The sequence below is a fragment of the Mesoplodon mirus genome, assembly GCF_964341445.2.
Source record: "Mesoplodon mirus genome assembly, chromosome: 20".
NCBI classification, from domain to species: domain Eukaryota; kingdom Metazoa; phylum Chordata; class Mammalia; order Artiodactyla; family Ziphiidae; genus Mesoplodon; species Mesoplodon mirus.
In genome coordinates, this window is record NC_138996.1 from 32,452,892 (window position 1) to 32,476,698 (window position 23,807).

Here is a 23,807-nt window from a genome sequence, read left to right on the forward strand (position 1 = left end):
ACTGCAATAGTATTTGAAAATACTCTCATTTTGGTACATTTTACAGTTTTTTGATAAAGAAATTAATTAGGAAATAGCTATTCAATGTTCCAAACTAAAATATGTTATCTTTTTAGAAAAACCGAAAAATCAGTATAGATATAATAAATTTATTGTTGTTTTTATTTAACATATCTCTAACACTAGGATTAGTATTTTGATGGAAAATATGTGTGTGACAAATGTAATTTAAATTATTTTATATGACAAATTATATTCTTAAATACATAAGTTTATAATTTCTGAGATATGCTTTCACAAGGCAGGCCTCACTGGTTATAAATCAGTAACTTTGCAAAAACATAGTAACTAAACAATTTAATACTTTTTCTCTAATTATTCATAAATAAAATACTAAAAACAAATGCTTTACTTGAAAATTAGATATAGAGGTTTCAAAACTAGAGATCATTAGCTAGATTTATATATATATATTATATATATATATATGTGTGTGTAACATATATATTATACATAATGGCCACAGACCTTTGGAATCATCTCTTAATGCTGTTTACACACACACACATACACTTACAAGCACACACACAATAGTACTGAAAACTAAATGATCTTCTTACTTTTCATCTTTTCTCTGGAATCTGTTTCACTCAAATTAACCAGACTGATCCTTTTTAAATTTAACTTGAATCTTAAAAATTTCCACTCAAAACTGTTACACTTTCCGTATCCCCACTCAGAATAAAATCAAACCTGACCAGGACCTGAGAAGCCCTAGGTGATCTGACCCAATGCCCCCATCTCACGCCCACTTTGCCTGGCCTCTGTCCACCCCACCTCTCCTCATCCCCCTCTAACCATAGCCTGCTGGGACCACAGCCAAGTGTGTCCCTGCCCCAGGGCCTCTGCGCTCACTGTCCTGCCTTCCGGTCTGTTCATTAGTCCCCTTCCTGGGTCCACCTCCTCTGACGGCTGTGTATGAACTGGCATCTACTTTGGACCACTCCCTGTCTCCTCATCCTGCTCTGTTACTTCTTAGCACTTTGCTAAGGGCAAAGCACTGAACCATAAGCTTTATGAGCTTGCCTTTGCACAGGTCTGCTATTCCTAGTAGGCAGCCTGGAACTCAGTAAAGTTTCTTTCTCCCCGCCCCCCCGCCCCCACATTGTGTGAATGACTCAGCATTTCCTGTACATATACCAGTTACCTGGAGCCTATACTCAGTCACCTTCAGTAGGAAAAATGGGACTACAGTAATATATATTTCTGGGCCTAAGCATGGCATCAAACTATATCATTTCTAAGAGTAGAAATAGAAAAGTTAATTTATTTATAGAAATAGGAGGCATTTTCAAGCATGAAGTTAAAAAAAAATAATACTCTACTAAAAACAACAAAGAGCCTCTAAGTAGAGAGGTATTTCAGACAAAAATTAATTGCCAAGAAGAAAGTTTCATCATGGTAGCAGTCCAGGAGGGGTTTAGTTGACTGCTTGTTTTGCTTTGTTTGTTTTCATCAAGTAGCTAAGCCACAAGTCCAGAAATATTATTTTTATTCTCAGCAGAGCAGTGGGGAAATTTCAAGAAGAATTAAAGCCAAGGCAGGCAGAGAAAACAAAATAATCAAAGCAAAACATTAAGAAAGGGAGATTATGAACAATCTTCCTGGAAACTGAGGAATTATTTCAAGCTCCGTAAACATCTGATGTAAACTTAAAAACCACATATAAAAAGTAAAATGTATTAAAAAAATAAGTAACCATTAAAATAAACTAAATAATTCTGGCCAATATTTAGATAATATAGTTATATGAACATAATGTAAGCTTCTTTTATCCCTGGATGTTCACAGCAGTACAAATGTATCAAAAATTTTACTTGAACATTAATTTTACTATATCCAGAGCAATTTTTTGTCTGGAAGCTGAAAAACTGGGGGGAACCTAATTAAGTAAATGCTATTTAGAATTCCATCATCTCCCCCCATACACCTTTATTTACACATTATGCAGAAAGAAAATGAAGATAGGTTCGAAACTGCCAGGTAAATACTTGACTGTAAAAATTAGCACACAAAATACTTCTTAATAAAATGATGCATATAATATTGAGTCACTTCACTCTATATTTTAAAAACTGTGGTCCTAGGACATCCACATGTAGGAGTCACAGGTTACAAGCAGCAAATAAAGTCAAGTGGTTGGGCTTTGTTCCCACACCAAATGTCTATCAGAGCAATTATTTCTTTAAATCCGTGTCCTATATTGAATTTTCGAAAAATCTTGCATTTGGAAAAAAAAAAAACATTCTACAGCTTAAAGGAGTTTGAATGCCATCAAGTTAATCCAAGAAGCAGATAAGGTTTTTAGTAAAAGATGTGTTTGAACCTACTGATTTCTGTAAGTGGGGAAAATAATTCTAACTGTAAGCAGAAATCAGAGTGCACTATTTCCCCTAAGGAATTTCAAAACTTAAAAAAAATTGCATCCTAAACTGTAAAATTATTATAAGTGTTGCCTGGGTATAAATGCTGCTAGGAATGTATCTTAAGGGCATGATTCAAAATACAGAATAAAACATTATTTAGAGACATACTTTGCCATATTTATCATAAAGAAAAACTGAAACCAACTAAATGTTTAACAACAGATAAATCATTAAATAAAGTATGTTGCACCCAAACCAAACCATGCAGTGTTTACCGAGCATTTGTAACACTGCTTCAACAAATTCCTGACCTAGAATATTGAATTTATAAAATGCAGGGTATACAATGGGTTGTATAGTTTCTTCTCCATTTTAAAAATTATATGAAAAACATCCAGGAAAGAAAAAAGAAATGCACACACATTTATAATGTTCAATGTCTAATACTAGGCAATATTCTCTAATATACCTTCCCTAGGGCTGTGTAGAATATGGGTACCTACAAGTCAGACTGTCTGGGTTTGAATCCAGGTTTTCCCACTTTTGTGTCACAAGTTCTCTGGGCCTCAGTTTGGTTATTTATAAATGAAGATAATAATGGCATCTATTCACAGGGTGGCTGTGAAGGTTAAATAGATCAATAGCTGTAAAGTGCTCAGAACAATATGCAGGCAAACACTAACGACTCCGTAAAGATAGCTATTATTATTTTCTCCAATTTGGCATGCAGTGATCACTCAATGATAGTTTAATTATTTTGACCATTTTATCACTGCTTTGAGTAAAACTGTTTTCACCAGGAGTTTAGCAGCTGCTTCAGAAGGAGGGGAGAGTCACACAGAGTAAAGTCACCAGGAGGCAGCCTCCTTCCCCAGGTTTCCACTCCTCCAGGGGCTGGAATGAAAGGGGGCCCAGATCTTTGCTACAGTTCTTGTAGCCTCACCACCACCTATGTTACACCCGAGACCATCAGGAGATTAACCTCTTACATCCTTCATCCTTAGGTACTGAAGACACTGGAAGAAACGCTGGTCTCCTAGGTCACCCCTCATCCCCTCAGACCCTCATTCGCTCAAAGATCTACAAAGCTCACGTGTCTGACCCCTACCTCTCCCAAGCTCTTAAAACCCTTCTGCTAGGTCTTCTGAAACTCAAGGTCAACTATCAGCAAAACTTCCTGCGTCTCAGCCACTTCTGAGGTATCCCCTCACTTCTTTCTCATGGAAGCCGGCTGTCTTCTGAGAATGTTGCATCATGAAATCCTCCCCAGGGTCAATGTTCAGCATCCGTAGCCCAAGTACCACTGTCCCTAGAGCTGGACTACATGCCCACCAACACGCATCTCATTACGACTTCTGGACTACTTTTGTTCTTTCCCCAGCGTGGAGTCTCTCGTCCTCAGAATTCAATACCTTCTTCCTTGGAGTCATCTACAACATCCCTTGGTCAGCCCCATTAGTCCTTGCAGATTTTTACTTCTGGTATCAGTTTCTCCAGCTCTACATTTGTCTTGATTCTTGCTGATTTCGGTATCGAGTTAGATCATCTTCTGAATATTGGCCTCTCAGTTCATTCGGCCCCTCTTCCAAAAACCTAACCCCACACAGTCATTCATTCCCACCATCACCCTTCATCTTCTCAATACCAATAAACGATCATTTTCCAGATGTGGAATGTGGGGTGTCCCATTCTCAGACCTCCACTATCTATATTTCCAGGTCACTGCCTCAAATACCTTAACTTCAATAATTCTTTGACACCGATAGACCTACAGTTCCCTGATCTTGACATTTTTTCACTTCCTTCCCCTCAGGCCCCTCACGTCCCCATTTCTCCCCTTGCCATCCTCAGATTTCATGGCCATCATTTCAGTCACTCCCTTGGGTCTGCCATAACTCCACTGTCAACACCTTAGACTCACATCAGGGCAAATCCACATTTTCTCCCATGGTAAACATGGCTGGAGAAAAACCCAAAACAGAAATACACTGATGGGTCTAACTTTAGATTAAGGACCCCATCCAAGTTGGCTTTCAATGATGACATTCCTACTTTGTTCCCTTCGTCCATTCAGTCCTCTTTCGGAGGGAAAGACCATTTTTGTACCCTCTTCCTCATCCACCTGCCAGCATCTCCTACCACATCCTTAATGCTACATGGTGATTTTGTTTCCTATTTCCCTAAGAAAATAGAAGCAATCAAAAGAGAAATTTTACAATCTATTGACACCATATCTGATCACCTATCTGCTTTTCTGCTCATAAAATGTCCTTCCTATATGAATGGTAAACGTTCTTAACCTATAGGGTTAATGCTGCTTGTGCTCTTGCTTTCATCCCTGAACAAGTTTCTAAGCCAAACCTCCCCCAAAAGGATCATTTACCCTGTTTATTGGAGAACTGCTCTCAGCATACAAATATGTTATAATTTTCCCCATTCAAAAACGTTTTTTTAAAAAGCAACTATCTTTTGATTCCACATCTGTTTTCCAGACTCCATATCTACCTTTAACTTTGTTTATAAAAATCCCTTTCCCAGCCACACATCTCAAGACATGTATATAACTGCCATCTTTAATTTCTTCCCATCCTCTGCTGAACCCACTTGAGTCAGGACGTTGTCCTCACTGGTCCCCAAGAACTGCTCTTCTCACGTCAGCCACAGCAACAAATCCAATGGTCAGTTCTCAGTTCTTATCTTATACAAGAACTCAACAACATCCCACAGCTATCCATCTCCTCCTCCTTGAAGGACTTTTCTCAATATACTTTTAAAACTTTCTTTTATCTTGAAATAATTGCAAATTCATAAGAAGTTGCAAAAATAGTCCAGGGTGATTCTGTGTACCCGTCTTCCATTTTCCACCAATGACTACATCATACAAAGGTATAGTATAGCAACAAAATTTTAAAAAATGACACTAGTACAATGTGTACATATGCTTTTATTCACTACTACTTTATATACTACACACATGGATGCCTCTAATCTTATTGACCATTTCTTCTCAATCGCCTCATTATTTTGATTCCATCTCCCAATCCTTAGTGTAATGCCCAGTATTTGGACCTCTTTTCTTCCTAACTGCATTTACTACCTGGGTGATCTCACCTAGCTTCAGTTATGTGGATGTAAATACGGTACATATGTTGACAGTGCTCAAATTTGTAGTTCAATTTCAGATCTCTCTTGAATTTCAGTTTTTTGTATCCACCTGCCAACCTGGCATATCCATATGGATGTCTAAATAGCATTACAGACTTACTAACCCCGAAATCATATTCTTGACCTTTCCTTTTCCAAATCTGAAATTCCCTAGCTTTCTCCCTTTCCGTAAATGGGAACCCCATTCTTCCAGTGGCTTAGATAAAAATGGTGTCATCCATGGCTCTCCTATTTCTCTCATATCCTGTAACCACTGCATCGTAAAATTCTACTGGCTCTTTCTTTAAACTGTATTCTTTTTTGTCTGTTTGTTTGTTTTGTTTTTATAGCAGCTTTATTCATAATTGCTAAAGCTTGGAAGCAACCAAGATGTCCTTCAATGGATTAATGGCTAAACAAACTCTGTTGCATTTATATAATGGGATATTATTCAGAAAACTAAGGAATTGAACTACCAAACTACAGAAAGACATGGAATAGCCTTAAATACATATTGCGAAGAGAAAGAAGCCAATCTGAAAAGGCTACATACTGTATGGCTTTAACTATATGACATTCTGAAAAGGTAAAACTATAGAGACGGCAAAAAGATCAGGGGTTACCAGGGTTTCTGGTGGAGGGAGAGATGAACAGGTGGAACACAGAGGATTTTAAGGGCAGTGAAGCCATTCTACATGATACTGTAATGGTGGATATATGGCATTGTGCATTTGTCAAAGTGTATCGATATCATTTCATCAGTTGTAACAAAGGTACCACATTAATGTAAGATATTAAGAATAGGAGAGACGGCACAGGGGGCAGAGGAATTAGCACATAGGAACGCTCTCTAGTTCCTGCTCAAGTTTTCTGCAATCTTAAAACTGCTCGAAAAAATGAAGTCTATAGGTTTTTTTTTTTTTAATGCAATGATAAAGAATAAGAATGATAGGATAAAGAATGCCCTGGGTCAGAGGCGGGAGGGAATCTACTATCCAGTAGGTCTGCAGAGAAGTCTCTCGGAAAAGTTGACCCTTCTAAGCTGTATTCTTAACCCAAATGCATTTTGCAGCCTTCCCTGCTCCTACTACCTCTCAACGTGACATCATCCCTCACCTTGAAGACTGAAGTGGCTTCCTAACAGGTTTTCCCACTCAGGCCTTCCCACCGTATATTCTTTGCTCAACAGAGCAGCCAGCGTAAGGCTCTTACGTTCAACATGAGATGATGCCACTTCTCTTGTCAAAACCCTCCTGTGTCTTCCCATGTTGCTCAGAATAGAAGCTAAAGTCTGTAGGATGGTCCACGGGGCTCCCAGGATCTTTCAACGCCCATCTTCTCGGACCGTTTCTCCCAGATCCACACCACTGTCCAGTCTGCTTTACCATACTGGCTGCTGCATTATTCTCCACTCACCCTGGGGTCACTCAGGATCAAAACCCTGGCTGTTTCCTTGATCTGGACCATGCTCTTGACATTCTCATACAGTTTAATCTCTCACCTCTCCGAGGGGTCCAAATAATGCTGGTTTGGCCAAAGGTAGTGGTTTCCCAGGACATGGGGCTGCTGGTGCTAAAACCAGGACAGTCCACGGCAAACCAAGCAACTGGTCACCACAGCTCAATCAACTGTCACTGTCTTAGTGAGAGCATCTGTGAACACATACTACAATTGGATATGTGACATATTAATTTGTTTTTACTCATTTTTTTTCGATTTATGTGGTCTACCTCTACCCATTAAGATATTCTCATGGCAGTTGGCATTTTTCTTGTTTTGTTCACTTTGTAGCCCCAGCAAAGAACTAATGTAAGCAAACTACAGTCTGTGGGCTACATACAGCCCAGAATCTGTTATTGTAAGTAGAGTTTTACTGGAAACAGCCACGCCTATCTGTTTAGGTAGCATCTATGGAGACTCTTGCTCTAAAATGACTGACTACAGTAGTGGAAACAGAGACCATATGGCTTGAAACACATAAAATATTTGCTATCTGCCCCTTGACAGAAAAAGTCTAGTGACCTGACTGTTAAATGTATCTGACATCTTGTCTCTCCTGGATAAACGTTTCTTGAAAGAACAAATGAACAAACACAAATAGGCAGCAGATATATTCTACTGGCAATAAAAAAAAAAAGCAACCTTGGGGCATCATTTTAATGCTAGTAAATTCTCAGCAAATTAAAAGGAAATACTAACATCAAAACCAAGTAACATCAAACATTAAAACAATTATTTTCACTAATTGTAGTGAAAATACTTGCGGCATGGAAATTTGTTCAGCAAATTTGCAAAGCATAAATAACATTGAGTATTCTATCCTTAGAAAATGATCAAACAGAAGAAACAAAAGCAATGTTATATGTACAGAGACACTAATTATAGCATTATGTGTAGAAGCAAACACTGGAAACACTCATTATGTTCAATTATGGGGAGAGAGAGAACTATTACTTTGTATAATATTGAGGATATTGAGAAGGAAATGCTGTCAGTTAAAACTGAAATGTTTATGACTTAATACCAATCTTAAAAAGAGAAAACAATGCACTATGCTCTATGACTTTAGTCTCTAAGAGCTTTTCAGAGGATGAATTGGCCTCCTTCAGTCTCCATTTTTGTTCCATTCTAGCTTTTCAATGATAATGATTTCAATAATAATAGCTATTATTGGTATTAAGTACTTCAAGCATCTCATTTAAACTTTACCAGTCCCATGAAATTAAAAGTAGTTTTAATCCAGCTATATAATATATATATATATAATCCAAACTGAATCACTTTGCTCTGCACTTGAAAGTAACACAACATTGTCAATCAACTATACTTCAATTATTAAAAAAAAAAGTAGCATTAATCCAATTCAACAGATTCAGAACCAGAGGTTTTGCAGACAGCTTGCCCATGATGCTGAGCTAGTAAGTAAGAAATGACCTTGAATGACCAAGACCTTGAATGACCAAGTCCTCGCTATTAAACACTTCCATCACTGCCTGTCACAATGAATGGCATTTAATTGGACATGTGTTTTTTTGGGCACTAGACAACTTCAGCCCTGCAACCTAATATGGTACTTACGTGGAAAAACAAATCATGGAAAAATACTGTAAATTGATCCACAAAGTGATTTGTATACAGGCACTTATGACTATGCTTTAAACCAGTTCTAAGATTGTATTTAATGAGATAATATATATTAAAAAAGAGTGCTTATCAGAAAGCCTTGTATCATAGTAAAATGAAAACCATGTAGACCAGATTTACTATAATAATGTTGACATATGTTTTCGATTTTTTTTTTCAATTTTGGTAAGACTTAGAGTTCGTTATTACACAGTATGCAAGAAAAGTGCTGAAAACTAAATTGTCTAAAACCATTCAAACTTTATTTAGATCTGAGTTTCTTATATGAAGACTACCTCATTCAGTCTTACTTTGCAATGCTTGGTCCTGACAAGAAAGGTCATCTAAGATTCATTTTACAATGTTACCTCTGTGACATAACTGATAAAAACCCAGCTGTGTTTTAAATATCACAGAATTGATCGGTACCCACAAAAAGCATGCCTTCCCTCCCTTCTCCTCCCCTCCAGCTACATGCTCTCCCAGTATTTGTCTTCCCCATCATCACTAGTGGCAGAATGTCTGCAATTAAACACCCTGAGTGACATCTCATCAAGCGCTGGCAAGTGCCATATTGTCATTTCCAGTCACATTATGTAAGGCTTATCAATTAAAGAAATTTGCAGCTTTAGGCAGTTCCAAGTGAAACACTGACATCCCTTGTTTAGCATGTTTTATTAAAGGTATTGCCGAGACTGCTCCTGGTACTTTACTTGGTGGCATCTTTGCATGCTAACTCTCAGTCATCCTGCCAAGGAAATACGACTGTCCTGAAATGCATAAAATCCATCAACTCTTTAAAAAAAGCAAAACAGCTGCCGTATCCTACACTCTTTACAATGCTCAGGTAATAGTGACAATGTGTTTTGACACTTTTAGGTAAATATTTATCTTAAGTGCTTTTGTTGAGACAGAGAGAAACAGGGTTAGAGTCTTGGTGAGTAAGCAGTTTTAGTCCCTGATCATAACTCACTTATGGTTATTTTTCAGTGGTTTGCAGATCACGCCTCTCAATAGAACAAAAGGAAAAAACAAAAACACCTCTCCTTAACCACGCCAAGCAGAAGGCACAAAGTGAGAACGGCCTTTACCGCCTCCTGTGTCTGCAGCCTTGGACAGGATCCCTCACACCTCAGGGGGTTAGACCCCTCATCTGCAAACTCTCAGTATCTATATTAACCTTGAACACTTTTAGACAAGATAACATAAATGAATGGATGCCAAGTTTATAACACAGCACCTGCCACAGAGATCTGGTCTAAATAAAATGCTTAGCCATGCTGTTTCTACTTCCTCCTGGCTTTCCTTCTTTAGTAATTCATAGTGGCTGAAAAAGATTCTGTTGGCCAAAAATGGAAAATAAGGAGGGAAGGCTTACTGGCCAACCACGTCTCAGGTAGCTTCTATCTGGTCTCAAGGGCCTCCTAACACCACTCTGCCTGGAACCAGTACCCTGCAGGTTCACGGAGCCCAGATGCCAGCAGCACCCTTCAGGCATCACCTTTCTGCCCCCAGATGAGAATCCCTGCGAGGACAAATGGGCAGTAGGGAAGGATTTAGGGTTGCGATAGAGAAAGAGGAAAGAGGACCAACTTCATGCAAAGAGAAGCCTTCCCCAGAGAAGGAAGACCATCTGACTGGGGAAGATGGATCCCTGCTTGCTTCCTGTGCTCCAAGATTGACTTACTCTACAAAGAAACAGCTGCAGCAAGTCATATGTTAGCCTTTAAAATAAAATGAGAAAGATCCTACTGCCAAACGGCTCTCTTTGGGCTTAAGGCTCTCTTGAGCTGGGTTTATACATCATGTTTTTCATCTGAAAGCCCTGAGGCTGTTGGTGGTGGTAGCTCCCAACAAGCCCACAGAAAACAGTTTTAGCTGGTGCTTGCTTTGAACCACAGGCTTCTGCAGAAAATACTGAGATTGGCAGTCACTCTTCCCTGCCGGCATCTTACTGCCCTTATATTTCTCTTTTTAGGCTCGTAATCTCTGAAGGGCCTGCAGGTCTGCCAGACACCTTCTCCTGCATTGCCCAAGGAGCAGGTGGAGAACCGGGAGCATGCTGGAGACCACCAACTTCCATCTCCCCCGGAGAAAACCAAGGCACACGCTTCATCCCCAGAAGCAGGACATCCCTAGACAAGCTGTGTTCTCTCCGCCCCTTCCCAGATTCCTCAGGGCTCAAGCACCAATCCCTCAAGAAGAAAATGTTTGTTTGTCTAATCCAGCTTCAAATATTTGTTCCCCAATGAAAATGTAAGTTCCTTCTTTAAAGGAACCTATTTTTTTTTATTCTCATAAATTAAAAGGGAACGAGGGCATTGCATTGCCCAGTGGCATAAGATTCAGGCCCAGATTCCAACTCTCCCGTTCACTACTGTGTGACCTCAGAAAAGTCACCTCACGTCTCTGTGCCCGAGTCTCTCGGACTGAAAAACAGGATCAATGATAATACAAAACTTGCGGGGTTATTGTGAAAGTTAAACACAAGAATATTTGTAAAGCATGTAAGTGATGTCTGACATTTGGTCATTGCTACAGGGTTAACTGTTATTATCGTCCCATCTTTTTCTTAAAAATCTACAATTAGAGTGACCAAGCTGAAATGTCTATCATTAGATAATAGATGCTCTTCCATGTGTGCCTTATTAAAAATACGTTGAATTTGATGATTGATTAGTCCCTTAAGGAAAAGGAATCTAGAAATAATCTCCATCTGACTATTGCCAAATCTACATTTTCGATACTGTCAGGCTATTTATACGCATATGTGTATCTACACGCACGCTGTGTATGTGTTATTGCAGTCCAAGTAGTGACACAAAAGACACAATGACCTGTCCTGACACGGACTCACCGTTTAGTAGGCACTTAACTGGCTCTTTGTCTGAGTCTCCATTCATGCAGTTTCTCTTCTTAAATCAGCCTGGTAGGTTTTTTTGTTTTCTTTTGTTTTTTCCCCCAAAGAGTTTCAGTAATGCAGAAAAGCCATTTGTTTAAGAGCTACTATAGCACTGAGATCCTATAATCTATACGAATTGACTTTCCAATTGTTTTGCCATTTGTCTCCAATCACTTAAATCTGAAATCTGAATTTGCTTTCAAAACTGGAGCAGGGAGAAGACAGAAACAGTAATTATAACAGCTAATACATACAGAACGTCACTGTGTCGAGTTCTCTGTTAAGGATTTTATCTGGATTATCTCATTTAATCTTTACAACAGACCTGTGAAATAGGTACTATTACACAGGTAGGAAAATTGACAACAGAGAGAGAAAAAACACCGCACAGCCCATAAACATCACGCGATAGCACCTGTGCTTTATTCACCTTCTTTATGTGTTAAAGACTTTGCAGGATGTTTTGCGTATGTCATTTCACTTAATCCTCATACTAACACTGAGAATGTCATCTTTTCAAAGCATGTGCTTTTCTATTGATGATACTGTGTAGAAATTGGGTATGTGGTCTCTGTAGCTAGGTTGCTGTACGAACGTCTTACCGTAGTATATGTAGTAGTTTACAGATGGAAAAGAAGTGTGAGAGAGGAATCCAATGTCCTTACAGGAACATAGATCATAACTGCTAGGTCCCAGAGTTGAATCTAGTTTATTTTCTCCCCAGAATCACTCTTATTTTTATTCTTTTATACATCTGGAGCTACACATGCACAAAGTTGTTTTCAATTCTTTGCCAACTCCACTAGCTAATTAGCCTCTTCTTCAAAGTTTCCCATAATCTTCATTCATTAGATCCCAGTATCATTTCTTCCCAAAGTAAGATAGTATCTGAAATGAGATTCCTTTTGAGAAATCTTTTTGGATTGCTGGAGAGCTAAGCTCACCGTGATCTTTTGCTTAAAAGTAATAGTAAAAATAGGCTTCTCCTTTCCGATACTATTCAGCTCAGATCTGTTTCAGCAATTGCCGAGAAGTGAAAGGGGAGAATTCCAATCAGAGAATGGCATAGATGTGTATATTTCAGACCCATTTTCTTATGAGTCCTTATCATAAAACTACAACTGTATATTGAACCCTACATCATAAGTGAAAGTGACACGTACTCACAGCACCAGAACTCTGCATATATTAACAATGGTTGTGGATAGAAAAAAAGAAAACTAAAATTCTTCTGCTTGCTAAGTCTGAGCTGTCTGACATAGTAGATACTAGCATCCATAGCTAATGAGAACATGTGGCTATTTCACCTTGGGAAATGATCTAACTGTGAAATACACGTCAGGTTTTAAAGACTAGGGAAAAAGAGCAAACGACTTCATTAATATTTTATACTGATTATGTGTAGAAATGGTCATCTTTGGACTATGCTGGGTCATCTCTGGACTATGCATTATTAAAATTAAATGCACCTGTTTCTTTTTACTTTATCAACGTAGTTATTAGGAAATTTTAATTACGTAATTGGCTCCCACTTGTGGGTTGCATTATATTTCTAGCAAACGGCACCAATCTAAATACTGAGGAACTGGGAGTTTTTCTTGGTTAGGCATGTGGCAGCTGAACAGCCCCGAGCCCCTGCCTGAATGATGATGGTCACTGCCCCCACCAGCTCCATCACACAGAAGAAGGATGCTGTGGGCTACAACCTAGCTCATTCTGAACACCTTTGGCTTTTCCCCATGCTGTATGTTATCCTTCTACTCCAAAAGATTATGAATATAGTATCTTCCCTCAAATAATGTTTCACTTGTGGATGCTTTTTTAAAGACCTGTTTTTTTTTTCTCTCTCTTTTTTGACATATGCCTGGAAAACTTATTACTTTTCTAGTTTGGAATATTTTTTTTCAAGCAGAAGCCAATAATATGCTTAAAATAATGAAACGATGCTTTAACAATTCTGGGAGGAAATGGTTTCCATGTATAACTTGATACTCAGCTAGACTGTCTATCAGTACGGATGCAGACAGGGCATCTAAAGCTCAAAGGGTTTTCCTCCAAAGCAACCTTTCTCAGGAAACTATCTGAGATGAAACAAAGAGAAAAGAAGACAGGATTTACAAAATAGTGAACAGGTTGAGTGGGACAGTGAAGAAGTGTCAGGAACACTGCCTTATAACAGATCTACAAGCCAGTGTTGGACCCTCTGAGAGAACGGGGAGAGGGAACTGATGGATTTGGGGAAATTAGGGCAAAAGGGGTACAGACAAGGGGACGAAGGCACAATATGCTGAGGGTGGTGACGACCGGGACTTCAGGAACCGCAGAAGACAAGTGTACGCAAAATACGATGCAATCTGGTTGACGTTAGAGAAATAAGTCAGTGACCTTCAGGAAGAAGAACAGAGTTCATTCCCAGCAATAATTCAAATAAGTGTAAAGTAGAAGATATCTGGATTGTTGGGATGAAACATAAGTTATACATCAACAAGGGGAAAAAAATAATTCAAAAATTTAAGACAAATAGAAGGCAGTCACGGCAATAGGCCAGCCATTTACCAAACCTGCTTTTTCTTCTTCCTTTTCTTCCGAGCTTTCCTTGCAGTTAAGGACGCCCACACGACTGAGTCTAACCAGTGCAATGTACGCGTGGGAGGCCCGCCCATAACAACCCCAGGCTCTTTCCTCCCTCTGCCAATGGATGGAGACAAAGCTGCCAACCCTGACTGAAAGCCAGACACAAAAGTCCCCAAATCACCGCTAAATCAAAACCAACCACCAGTCAGAAATACTCATTTGGGGTTTAACACGAGCTGACAATAGTAACATTGGAGCCTGCTAATGTTACATTAACTAAACAAGCAGAACAAGAAAGTCTTGGTCCAAATGTGGAAAAATAAAGTAATTGTGGCATTATTATGAATAATTAAGGCTAAGAAAGCACCCATCTGATTTGAACTGTCTTTGAGGGGCACAGGGATGATGATGTTGGAACAATGTGTACACAGTTGTAATAACACGAATGTTGTTTATTGCTATCCAGCCTTCAGAGAAATTAAGAAGGACTTAAATTACGATCATAGAATAAAATGTACATGTTCACAACTTTGATACTGCAAAAATGCTATTACAGCTGAGAGAGCATAGAGGAAGGAAAGTATTAGAGAACATTTACTGGAAAGAGCAGAGGCAATGATAGTCACACCTTATACAGCGGACAGGCGAGAGATGCTGTCAAAAATTAAAGAAATGGGGCTTCCCTGGTGGCGCAGTGGTTGAGAGTCCGCCTGCCGATGCAGGGGACACGGGTTCGTGCCTCAGTCCGGGAAGATCCCACATGCCGCGGAGCGGCTGGGCCCGTGAGCCGTGGCCGCTGGGCCTGCGCGTCCGGAGCCTGTGCTCCTCAGCGGGAGAGGCCACAGCGGTGAGAGGCCCGCGTACCGCAAAAAAAAAAATAAAAATAAAAAATAAAGAAATAAGGTATAAACGGTCAGGTGCATTATTCAGATTTATGATGTTTAGAAATCTAAATTAAATTGGAAGAAACAAGACATTGTGAATGGAGTGATAAAATTACAGTAACACTCATTGCAAGACATCAATTTAAAAAGTTTTAACTTGATAAAGCAAGAAGGAACAGTATAAGCATATATAAGATAATAATGACAAAAATGTTAAATTTTATTGAGATGTCTATAGCCTAAGAGTATGGGTGTTTCAACAGGATGTTCCTTTTCACTATAATCCCTTCAGTATTATTAAATTTTTAAATTATGTACAAATGCTACTTAATCAAATTTAGTAACAGTAGAATGATAAAATCAGAAGGAGAGCTGTCTTGTTCAAGTCATACACCAACATACGTCAACACAATTGAAGCTTTATTTCCTTATCTTCAAAACAAGACTACTATTACTTTCCCTGCATACATCTCAAGGTGATTTGAGGTATACACAGGATCATACATTTGTGGGTTTCAGCATATTTACAAATTGGCATTGCATACATATGATTTTTAGATGCCTTTCTATGGTAGTTCATATGAGTCGTGCACATAATGTTAATACAGGCTGATCTATGAAGTGTAGAACATACAAAAGTAAGTTATTTAGGACAGCCTGTAAATGGGACTGTCCAGAGCTATGACTTTAGGGATCTCAGCTCTGCAGTAGCTACTAAGAATTACTTTCTGAAGCATACTTTGCAAACACAAAGTGCTCCATCATTGAAAGAACTAAGGCCTATCAGAAGGTAATGTTTGGGGAAGGAGCAGCAGGCATCTCCGGCTGAGGAGAGTAGTGTTTGCTTAGAGCTGGCTTATTTCAGGTGGCATATGCCTACTGCAACCATCCTATCATCTCTCCAGAGCGTAAAGGAGCCTAGCCTTTTCCAGGACCAGAGGTAGCTCATGTCCCCAAACGTATATACATTTCCAACGTGATTATATCCATGGAATAAGACAGTTGACGTAAGATCACGCTAATGCTTTCAAAAATGAGATCCAGAATTGGAGAGCTGGAGTGGATGGAAATGCTCACTGAAGGGACCAAAGGGAGATGGTTTCAGAACAACTTCCCGACCTCATGGTGGACTAATGTGGGGACAGGACCACTTCTCCCTGGGGATTTCTCCACAGCAGACGATAGGTTTCTTAGGAAGGAGCGTTTTCCAAATGCAGCTCCTGACCTACTTCCTTTCTGCCTTCTCGGACAATCTTATCGCAAATCTGGTGACAAGGACCCACCGTGCGAATTTTCCATTCAAGGAGAATACCTTCTCTTTTGGATTTCATATGCTATGGCCCTCTATTATCCTGGAGCTCAAAGTTATTTATGAGAATTCCTGGACCGTGACATTATAGTCTTTGTGATTCGATAACAGAATAGGGGAAACATAAATTAAGAAGGCATTTAAATTCTGAGTTGGGAGCATACGTCATTGAATATATCTAGTTTTTTTTTTTCTTTTCCCCTTTTATGTTTCCCCTCTAAATACACACCACACTTGCAAACACAGAAACAGATCTTTGTAAAGATCGGAAGGGACAATAAGAACAATGTGCAATAATGAAGGGAGATGAAGGAAGATACAGACATTCAGGTGAAAACTCAAGGATAAATGAGGAAGACAAAAACACACCTCCAGAAGGAGACAATCTGAACTCTCATCCTTGAAAGAAGTCAGTTTGATGCTGGTCTCCTGCTTAAGGGAATCCGTTTTAAGTAAATCTGGCTGACCTCCCACTTCATTATGCACTGACTTTATTAAATATATGGCTATATCCTTTTTCTTTAAAGAGCACCACGTGACTCTAGAAATGATACATTTAAGTGTCACTGTTCAGGTTAAATACTGCCACTTGGAGATACAAAGTAAAATTTTCAACACTAGGAAAAGGTCATTGCAAAGAGATTCAGTGGTGTTCCTGCTAGCAGCCCTTTAAGATGACTCCTCAAGCAGTTCCTGGAACAAAATAACTAGGATGTTGGGGAAGCAGAAAATATACTTATTTCATTTTTTAAAATGATCTAAGTCCATATCGCTGAAATTAATTTATCTCCTCTAGATATGCCACATCTACACATTTATAAGAATTAGATTATCGACTTTTTTCTTTATGATCCAGTTATCCAAGATCAATGACAAACTGTGTTGTATCTTTCAAATCTGTTACATAAAATAATTATATCAAAGTCAATGCCCTTGGAAATGTTACTATCCCAAGCACTGAAAAAAGCAAAATTTAAGCATAAATTTAATAATCTATAATATAGAAGAAAAGTTAAATATGATGATAAAAGCGTCTTGATATGGTTTGGATTTAATAAATTGGTGACGACATAGGAAAGATTAAGAGCTGACTGTTATATCAACTTTGACTTTGTAAGTTTTATAATTGTGAAATTAGTAAAGACCCTTCAATTAAGAAGAAAATGCTTGGGGAGGTAGGAGCAAAACAGAAACTGGCATAGTTACTGTTAATATTTACTTTTGCGTTTTCCACTTTATAATAACTCCTCATTTGATGCCTAGCATATTTCCACTCCTCTATTAAATGTTTGAATGGGGGATGAGGTACAGCATCAGGGGTAAATAGCTATGGATTCGGCTAATTTTAAGGTAGAAGCAAGGACATAGTCACACAGTTTTTATGACTGTAAATTACGTCCTGGGGGGTGGCAAACTAGTTGAGGAAACGCTGAAGACATAAGGTTAAAATATAAAATAGCAACAAAATAAATGCTCAAGACAAAAGGACTTGTGTTTTCTTAAAGAATTTAAAAAGGGGTTGCAATGGTTTAAAAAAAAAGTGACTAAAATTTGGGCTTAAGTGTGAACTTGAGAACTGAGTAAGATTTATGGCTTTAACGGAGATGAAAGGGAAAACTTCATAACAGGAAAAAATGAGTGAAAGTTTGGGTTTAGGCATGGAGTGGTGAGCTGGTTAAGGAACTCTCTGGGAAGAACCCTGCTTTGTAGAGTTTGCTGATTTCTGGTGTCAATACTCCCACGGTGGAGGGGATGCCAAGCTAACAGCTTGGTGTGAGGAACACAGCACTTGGGAGAGACGCACACAGTCGGCTTTTGGGAAGTCAGACCAAGCAAAGCATCGCGTGGAGACAAAAGCATAACATCTGTGTCTGGGAACACTAACAGATGAAAGGGGACAAGTCAGTTCAGACAAGGTGATGGAGCACTGGGGCAGCGTTTTCAAGGGTTTGCACTTAATTCTTGCTGAGTCACTGAAGTGGTCTGGCTGAGAGAGGACAGGTGATGATGAAGGCGTGTGTGTTGGGAGCGGGACTAAGGAGGAGAGTGTAGGATGAAGGCTGAGATTCTGGATGTGGCGCTCATTTCACCACCTTGAAGCTGGTCTGGGCGAGAAGAAAAAAACAACTGGAACGGGACAGTTGGAGTGGGAAAGGGGCGATGTGAAAGACAGTCTGACAGAATAAAAGGGGCAAGCAGGGCAAAATGGAGAGAGTGACTGCAACGTTGCCACAGAGTGAATATCAGACACACAGTGGCAGAAATAGGGAAAAAACAATATATTTAGGATATCCAAGTGACAGCGTCCTTAAACAGTATCACTTAGTTGAGGGAATCAGTGAAAAGACAAGGGAAGGGACACAGAAATCTGGATTTTGAGGACACCACTCTTTTGACAATAGAAGATGTACAATAATTGATAGCACGAAGGAAAAAAAAGAAGAGAGATATAATAGACCTGAGGAACATGCAAGAAAATGAGCATTTCAGGAGGACTAATGGATGCGTGTGGCAGAGTACATCCATAGCAGGAGTTTCTCTAGGACACAGGGATGATTTGAAGATGGTGGATCTGACCTCTGGTAATTACCAGGTGGAGTACCTTGAACAAGTTATGTTTCCCGTCTAACCCTCAGATGCCTCACGTGTAACATACTTCTGTAATAAAATACCTACTGTGAAGATTCCACATGACAACGTACTGCCTGCTCATAGCAAGCAATCGATATGTACTAGGTACCAGCTGTCGTAATACTGTAGTAATAGTCCTGTAGTAATAGTATTGTAGTCACAGCAGCGGCAGGCCCCAACCACGGTGAGTAGCGTTGGGAAGACCTCAAGAGACTGCAACACGTCACAGCGGTACCAAAGAATAGAAAAGCATTCAGTAAATAGCACAGACGAAAATAGAAACGGCCTGATGAAAACAACACAGTCTCATAGGAGGACTTAAGCGAAGGCTGTGGATCTGCCTGGTGATACACACGAATAAAACGTTGGACACGGGTTCTTGTAATAAACTATACTGGAAAATAATGGAAAAAGAGAATATAGACACATCCATATATATAGGTATAGCCAAATCACTTGGCTGTACACCTGAAACTAACACAATATTGTAAGTCAACCATACTTCAATAAAAAAAATTCAGACATGGGTTTGTGTCTTAACTCATCATATGCTATCTTTTGGAACCTTTTGAAAATTAAAATTGTGCTTCTTTACCTGTTAAGTGAGTGTGGGTATTTATTATTTCAGTGGGGTTTTGCGAGAATTCAGCGATATGATTCAGGTAAAGCACTTAGCACATTTTCTGAATGACATTAAGACCTCAATAAAGGTAAGTTACACTTTTACGTTGGAAACCATGAAGTGAGTTTTTTCTTAGGAAAGTCAAAACCTAAGAGTCAAAGTAGGCTCTTTCCTAAATAATGTCACAGAAAAGACTAAAGATCACAAGGCTTCCAGGAAACTGATTCTAATCTTGCAACGAATCATAACGAGGAGCGCTTTCACTACTGCAATCCTTCATGGTCTATCTCCAAAGCCCGAGAGTGTTGGAAGAGTCTTCCAAAGGTGTAATTTAATCATCAAGGGGTATCTGCCATTTTTAATGAGAAAAAGATAAAAAAGGAAACTTTGAAGCAGGGAGGCCATAAATGTGTGCATTAAATCTTAGAATGCTATGACAATAAGGGATAAAAATATGTAGAAGTCCACAAGGTTTGAGAAACAGGATGAAGAAGAATTTGGACGTTTAAGGAACATATCTAAATTTGTTATTGACTTCACAGGGTGCAGCCATGGTTTCTTAGGTAACGTACAATATTGCTTTAGGGAACAGAATGAGCTGACGTGGGAAGACCCAGCGTGATGTGTCTTGCTTTCGTTAAGTGGAAACTTTTCCAATGTCAATTCCAAAGCCATTTGCTTAGTCCAGGTATCAGCTCATCACACACACTCCCTGTATAGCACCTACCTCTGCAAAACGGGGCTGGGAAGTCCCAGGATGCTCCATTCCCAGGGCTGACGATGCAAGTCAGGATGGCGTGACCTTCCAAGATGTAGCCAGAGAGACAGCTATACCGGATCTTGTCTCCTATGTTGAATCTTGTTCCGTGGAGAACTCCTTTCAGTATTTCTCCAGGATTTCCACATGTGTGGCTGGGTAAAACTATTGGGAGAAAAAAAGAGGAGAAAGAAATATAAGTTAAAGGAACATTTTCTACTGAGATCAATTTATATCACAAGACATGGACCACTTTTGAACTACTAAAGTTAGCAAATCTAGGACAAAAATTATCTTAATTTTGTCGAAAAATTAAACAGAGAAATGGATTTGTGTTTTGTAAAATCTGTAATTTAGTACTTTTTAAAAGAAATATTTAAAAAGTATAAATAAGTGGATTTTGTTAAGAGGGGAAGATACAGTTCTGCTTAGATTCAGTGTTCTAAATGACATCTAGATTATTTTTTTAATTATGAGATTCTAGTCCCACATAGTTAGAAATCAGATAATACAGCAGAATATAGATATCTGAAAAAATAACAGAAATACAGCATGAATGAATATCCATGCCATATTATTCCTCCAGGACCAGCACTACCTGATACACACCAGTAATAAGTGTTCAATCAATGTCTGACGGATAAACAACTGAATTAGGGCTTCCCTGGTGGTGCAGCGGTTGACAGTCCGCCTGCCGATGCAGGGGACACGGGTTCGTGCCCCAGTCTGGGAAGCTCCCACATGCCGCGGAGCGGCTGGGCCCGTGAGCCATGGCCGCTGAGCCTGTGCGTCTGGAGCCTGTGCTCCGCAACGGGAGGGGCCCCAACAGTGAGAGGCCCGCGTATCGCAAAAAAACCCAAACAAACAAAAAAAAACCAACTGAATTAAATAATAAATTAAAAATGTCATTTGCTAATCTATCAGACTTTTACAAACATTGTATCACTATTATATTCCAAGCCATCTGTAAGGCTCTACGCGTTTGGAGCGTCTGATTCACAAGAAAGTTTTAAGTATCAGGTTTGACAAGGCAAGAACTGTCTCACTTGCATTTCAGTGAGACAGCCTTGATTCTGGTCTTTCTTGGCCTCCTCACTTTTCATAGTGATAGGCTTCTCTGCCTAATTCAACTGCCTTGAAGCCTAATGGACACGATGCCATTTCACACTCATAGAACGTACTTTTGAACTTAACTGAGGCACCATTAAGTTGAAAAGACGAAGTTGATGATTGTCGGCTACTCTCTCCATATTTCTGGTTTAAATTTAGCATATCATCAGTCAATTAGCTACTATTATGTAGAATTCAAATAAACCAAGGATCCTACCATTTAAAAAAGAAATCATTTTCCAATAAAAAGTATTTCCAAGTGAACAAAATTATTCTCCTTCTGTATCCAATTTTTTGCATTGGTATAGGGGTACATTTTGGTATACATGTCTAACACAGAGCACTGTTTCTTTTTTCTTTGTTTGTAAGCAGAGAGATAAATAGACGTTTCCCAGTGAACAGGGAGGGAATTTCAGTGATTTCCAAGATTAATTTTATTTTTGTATTAAATACATACAAACTAAACTATATAGAAACACTTAGAAAACAAATACTACAATTTAGATGTTTCATATTACTGACATGTTTATGAAATCACTATATAGTCACAGTTTGCTCAGTTCTAGTTTTTAGAAAATAATTTCTGAAAACAGTCTACAAAAACCTGTTTGATAACATAATAAAAAATAATTCAGTATAATCTATAATTATCAATGGGTCTTTTATAAAAAAGAAATTCTGTTTTTAATTCCACATTCACCATCCCTAAGGCAATAAATCTGTTTTTTTAAAATGTTGTTTAAAAACATTTTTAACTGTCTGGAATTTAACTGTCTATGATTTCCTAAGGTAGAAAACCTTCAATTCTATCTTGGAGGATCATTTTATTTTATGAACCGGGATGCCCAACAGCCAACCTGAGCCAGGGACCTTATAATCAGAGACAGACGTGAGACATGTGCTGAATTTCCATCATCAGCAGAGAGAGAAAAAGAGATGGGGTTGGGGGGGAATATGTGAATATGAATGCTTTTGGTGTTTTTCTTCCTTGTCCAGAATGAAAATTTTGATTGCAACCAACCTTATAATTTAGGAAAAAAAATACTAAAATGTTAATGTGAACAATGTCAGCAAGAGAATAGAAGTAACTGAGGATGATTTAAAACATTTACTTCTCGTTGCAAACAAACACGAAAATGCAAACACGCACATAATATTACGAAGGCATCAGCCATTTCATTAAGACATTATAAAAATATCTTAAATTGTGAAAAATGGACAAAAATGATTATAGGTCTACACAAAGATTTATGATTCAGACACACAAAAAAATGCCAAGACATGAAAACCCAGTGGCTGGACAAGACTAATTTAAAATAAACTCAACCCCATTGTCCTTTCTGCCATTTTTATTTGAACTAACTTTTCAACCAGTTTCCCCGAAGGTGGTGACGGTCTCTTGGTGGCTCCCAGAGCAATAAGGACACATTAAGTATTTAGTATAAATACCTATTGAATTGACTTGGACTCTACATGTAGTTTGCTTTAATCATTCCTTGAAGCAATGTGCACTCTTTCTCATAGATGCTTCAAGAAATTCCTGTTAGGGTGATGGGAATCAGGCACCCAGTGCAGACACTTGTGGCTGTGAAAGAATGTTGAAAGGAGCTCTGGGCACACTGCTTTCCTCTCACGGCAGGTTTCCACCCATCAGATCCCACGAAGCCAAGTTTGTACACCCAGGGCTTGAAACCTAGGCTGTCATTCCAATTAGGCTCATTGAAAATCCCTCTATAACACTTCTGCTTTGGCAAGTGCAAATGGTCACAATTCAATGACTTAATTAGGCTATCACATCAAACCTTTGACCCAACTGTTTCAATCATTAAATGGATGCCATGTCAAATCCCTTTCCAGAAGAAAAGTGGAAACATGATACTCAAATAAAATATGTCACTAATATTCATCATAAAATGGGACAAAAGGCTGGCGGACAGAAGTCTGAAATTCATCAGAGGAGCAGCATTTTTAACAGGATGTGCACAATGAATGAAATTTTGTTAGGGAAGTGCATTTGGAAGCTGGCTCCCCAGAGGGTGAATGTCAGACTATTTGTTTACACTTGGCCTTTCTAGGAGTCTCACTGCAGCTTAAGGAAATGAAACCTCAAATACCCACCTGACATACACCCCTGGAAATAAAACCAACGATGCGTGATGTGTTTGTCCACAGACTGACCTCCACTCCCCCCGAAACCTTTGGGAAGGCTTAGAACAATCCACTGTACTCATCTTCCGGAATGCTTTGAAAGCTAGATTTTCAAATCTTGAAACCTGACATGTATTCTCTGTCCTGACTCTCTGAATCGTGGCCGTTTGGTGAGAC

The 23,807-nt window shown here is 39.0% G+C and overlaps 1 protein-coding gene across 1 annotated transcript in view; it reads right to left on the reverse strand.

Annotated features, from left to right (window-relative positions):
• The window catches only part of CSMD1 (CUB and Sushi multiple domains 1), a gene marked incomplete at its 3' end in the record, with an annotated part of 1,728,858 nt that overhangs the window by 859,253 nt on the left and 845,798 nt on the right, over window positions 1–23,807 (reverse strand). Inside the window, exon 4 of the mRNA XM_082608811.1 lies at window positions 20,343–20,537. Coding sequence (XP_082464937.1) covers window positions 20,343–20,537 — 195 coding nt within the window. The remainder of the gene's footprint in view (window positions 1–20,342; window positions 20,538–23,807) is intronic.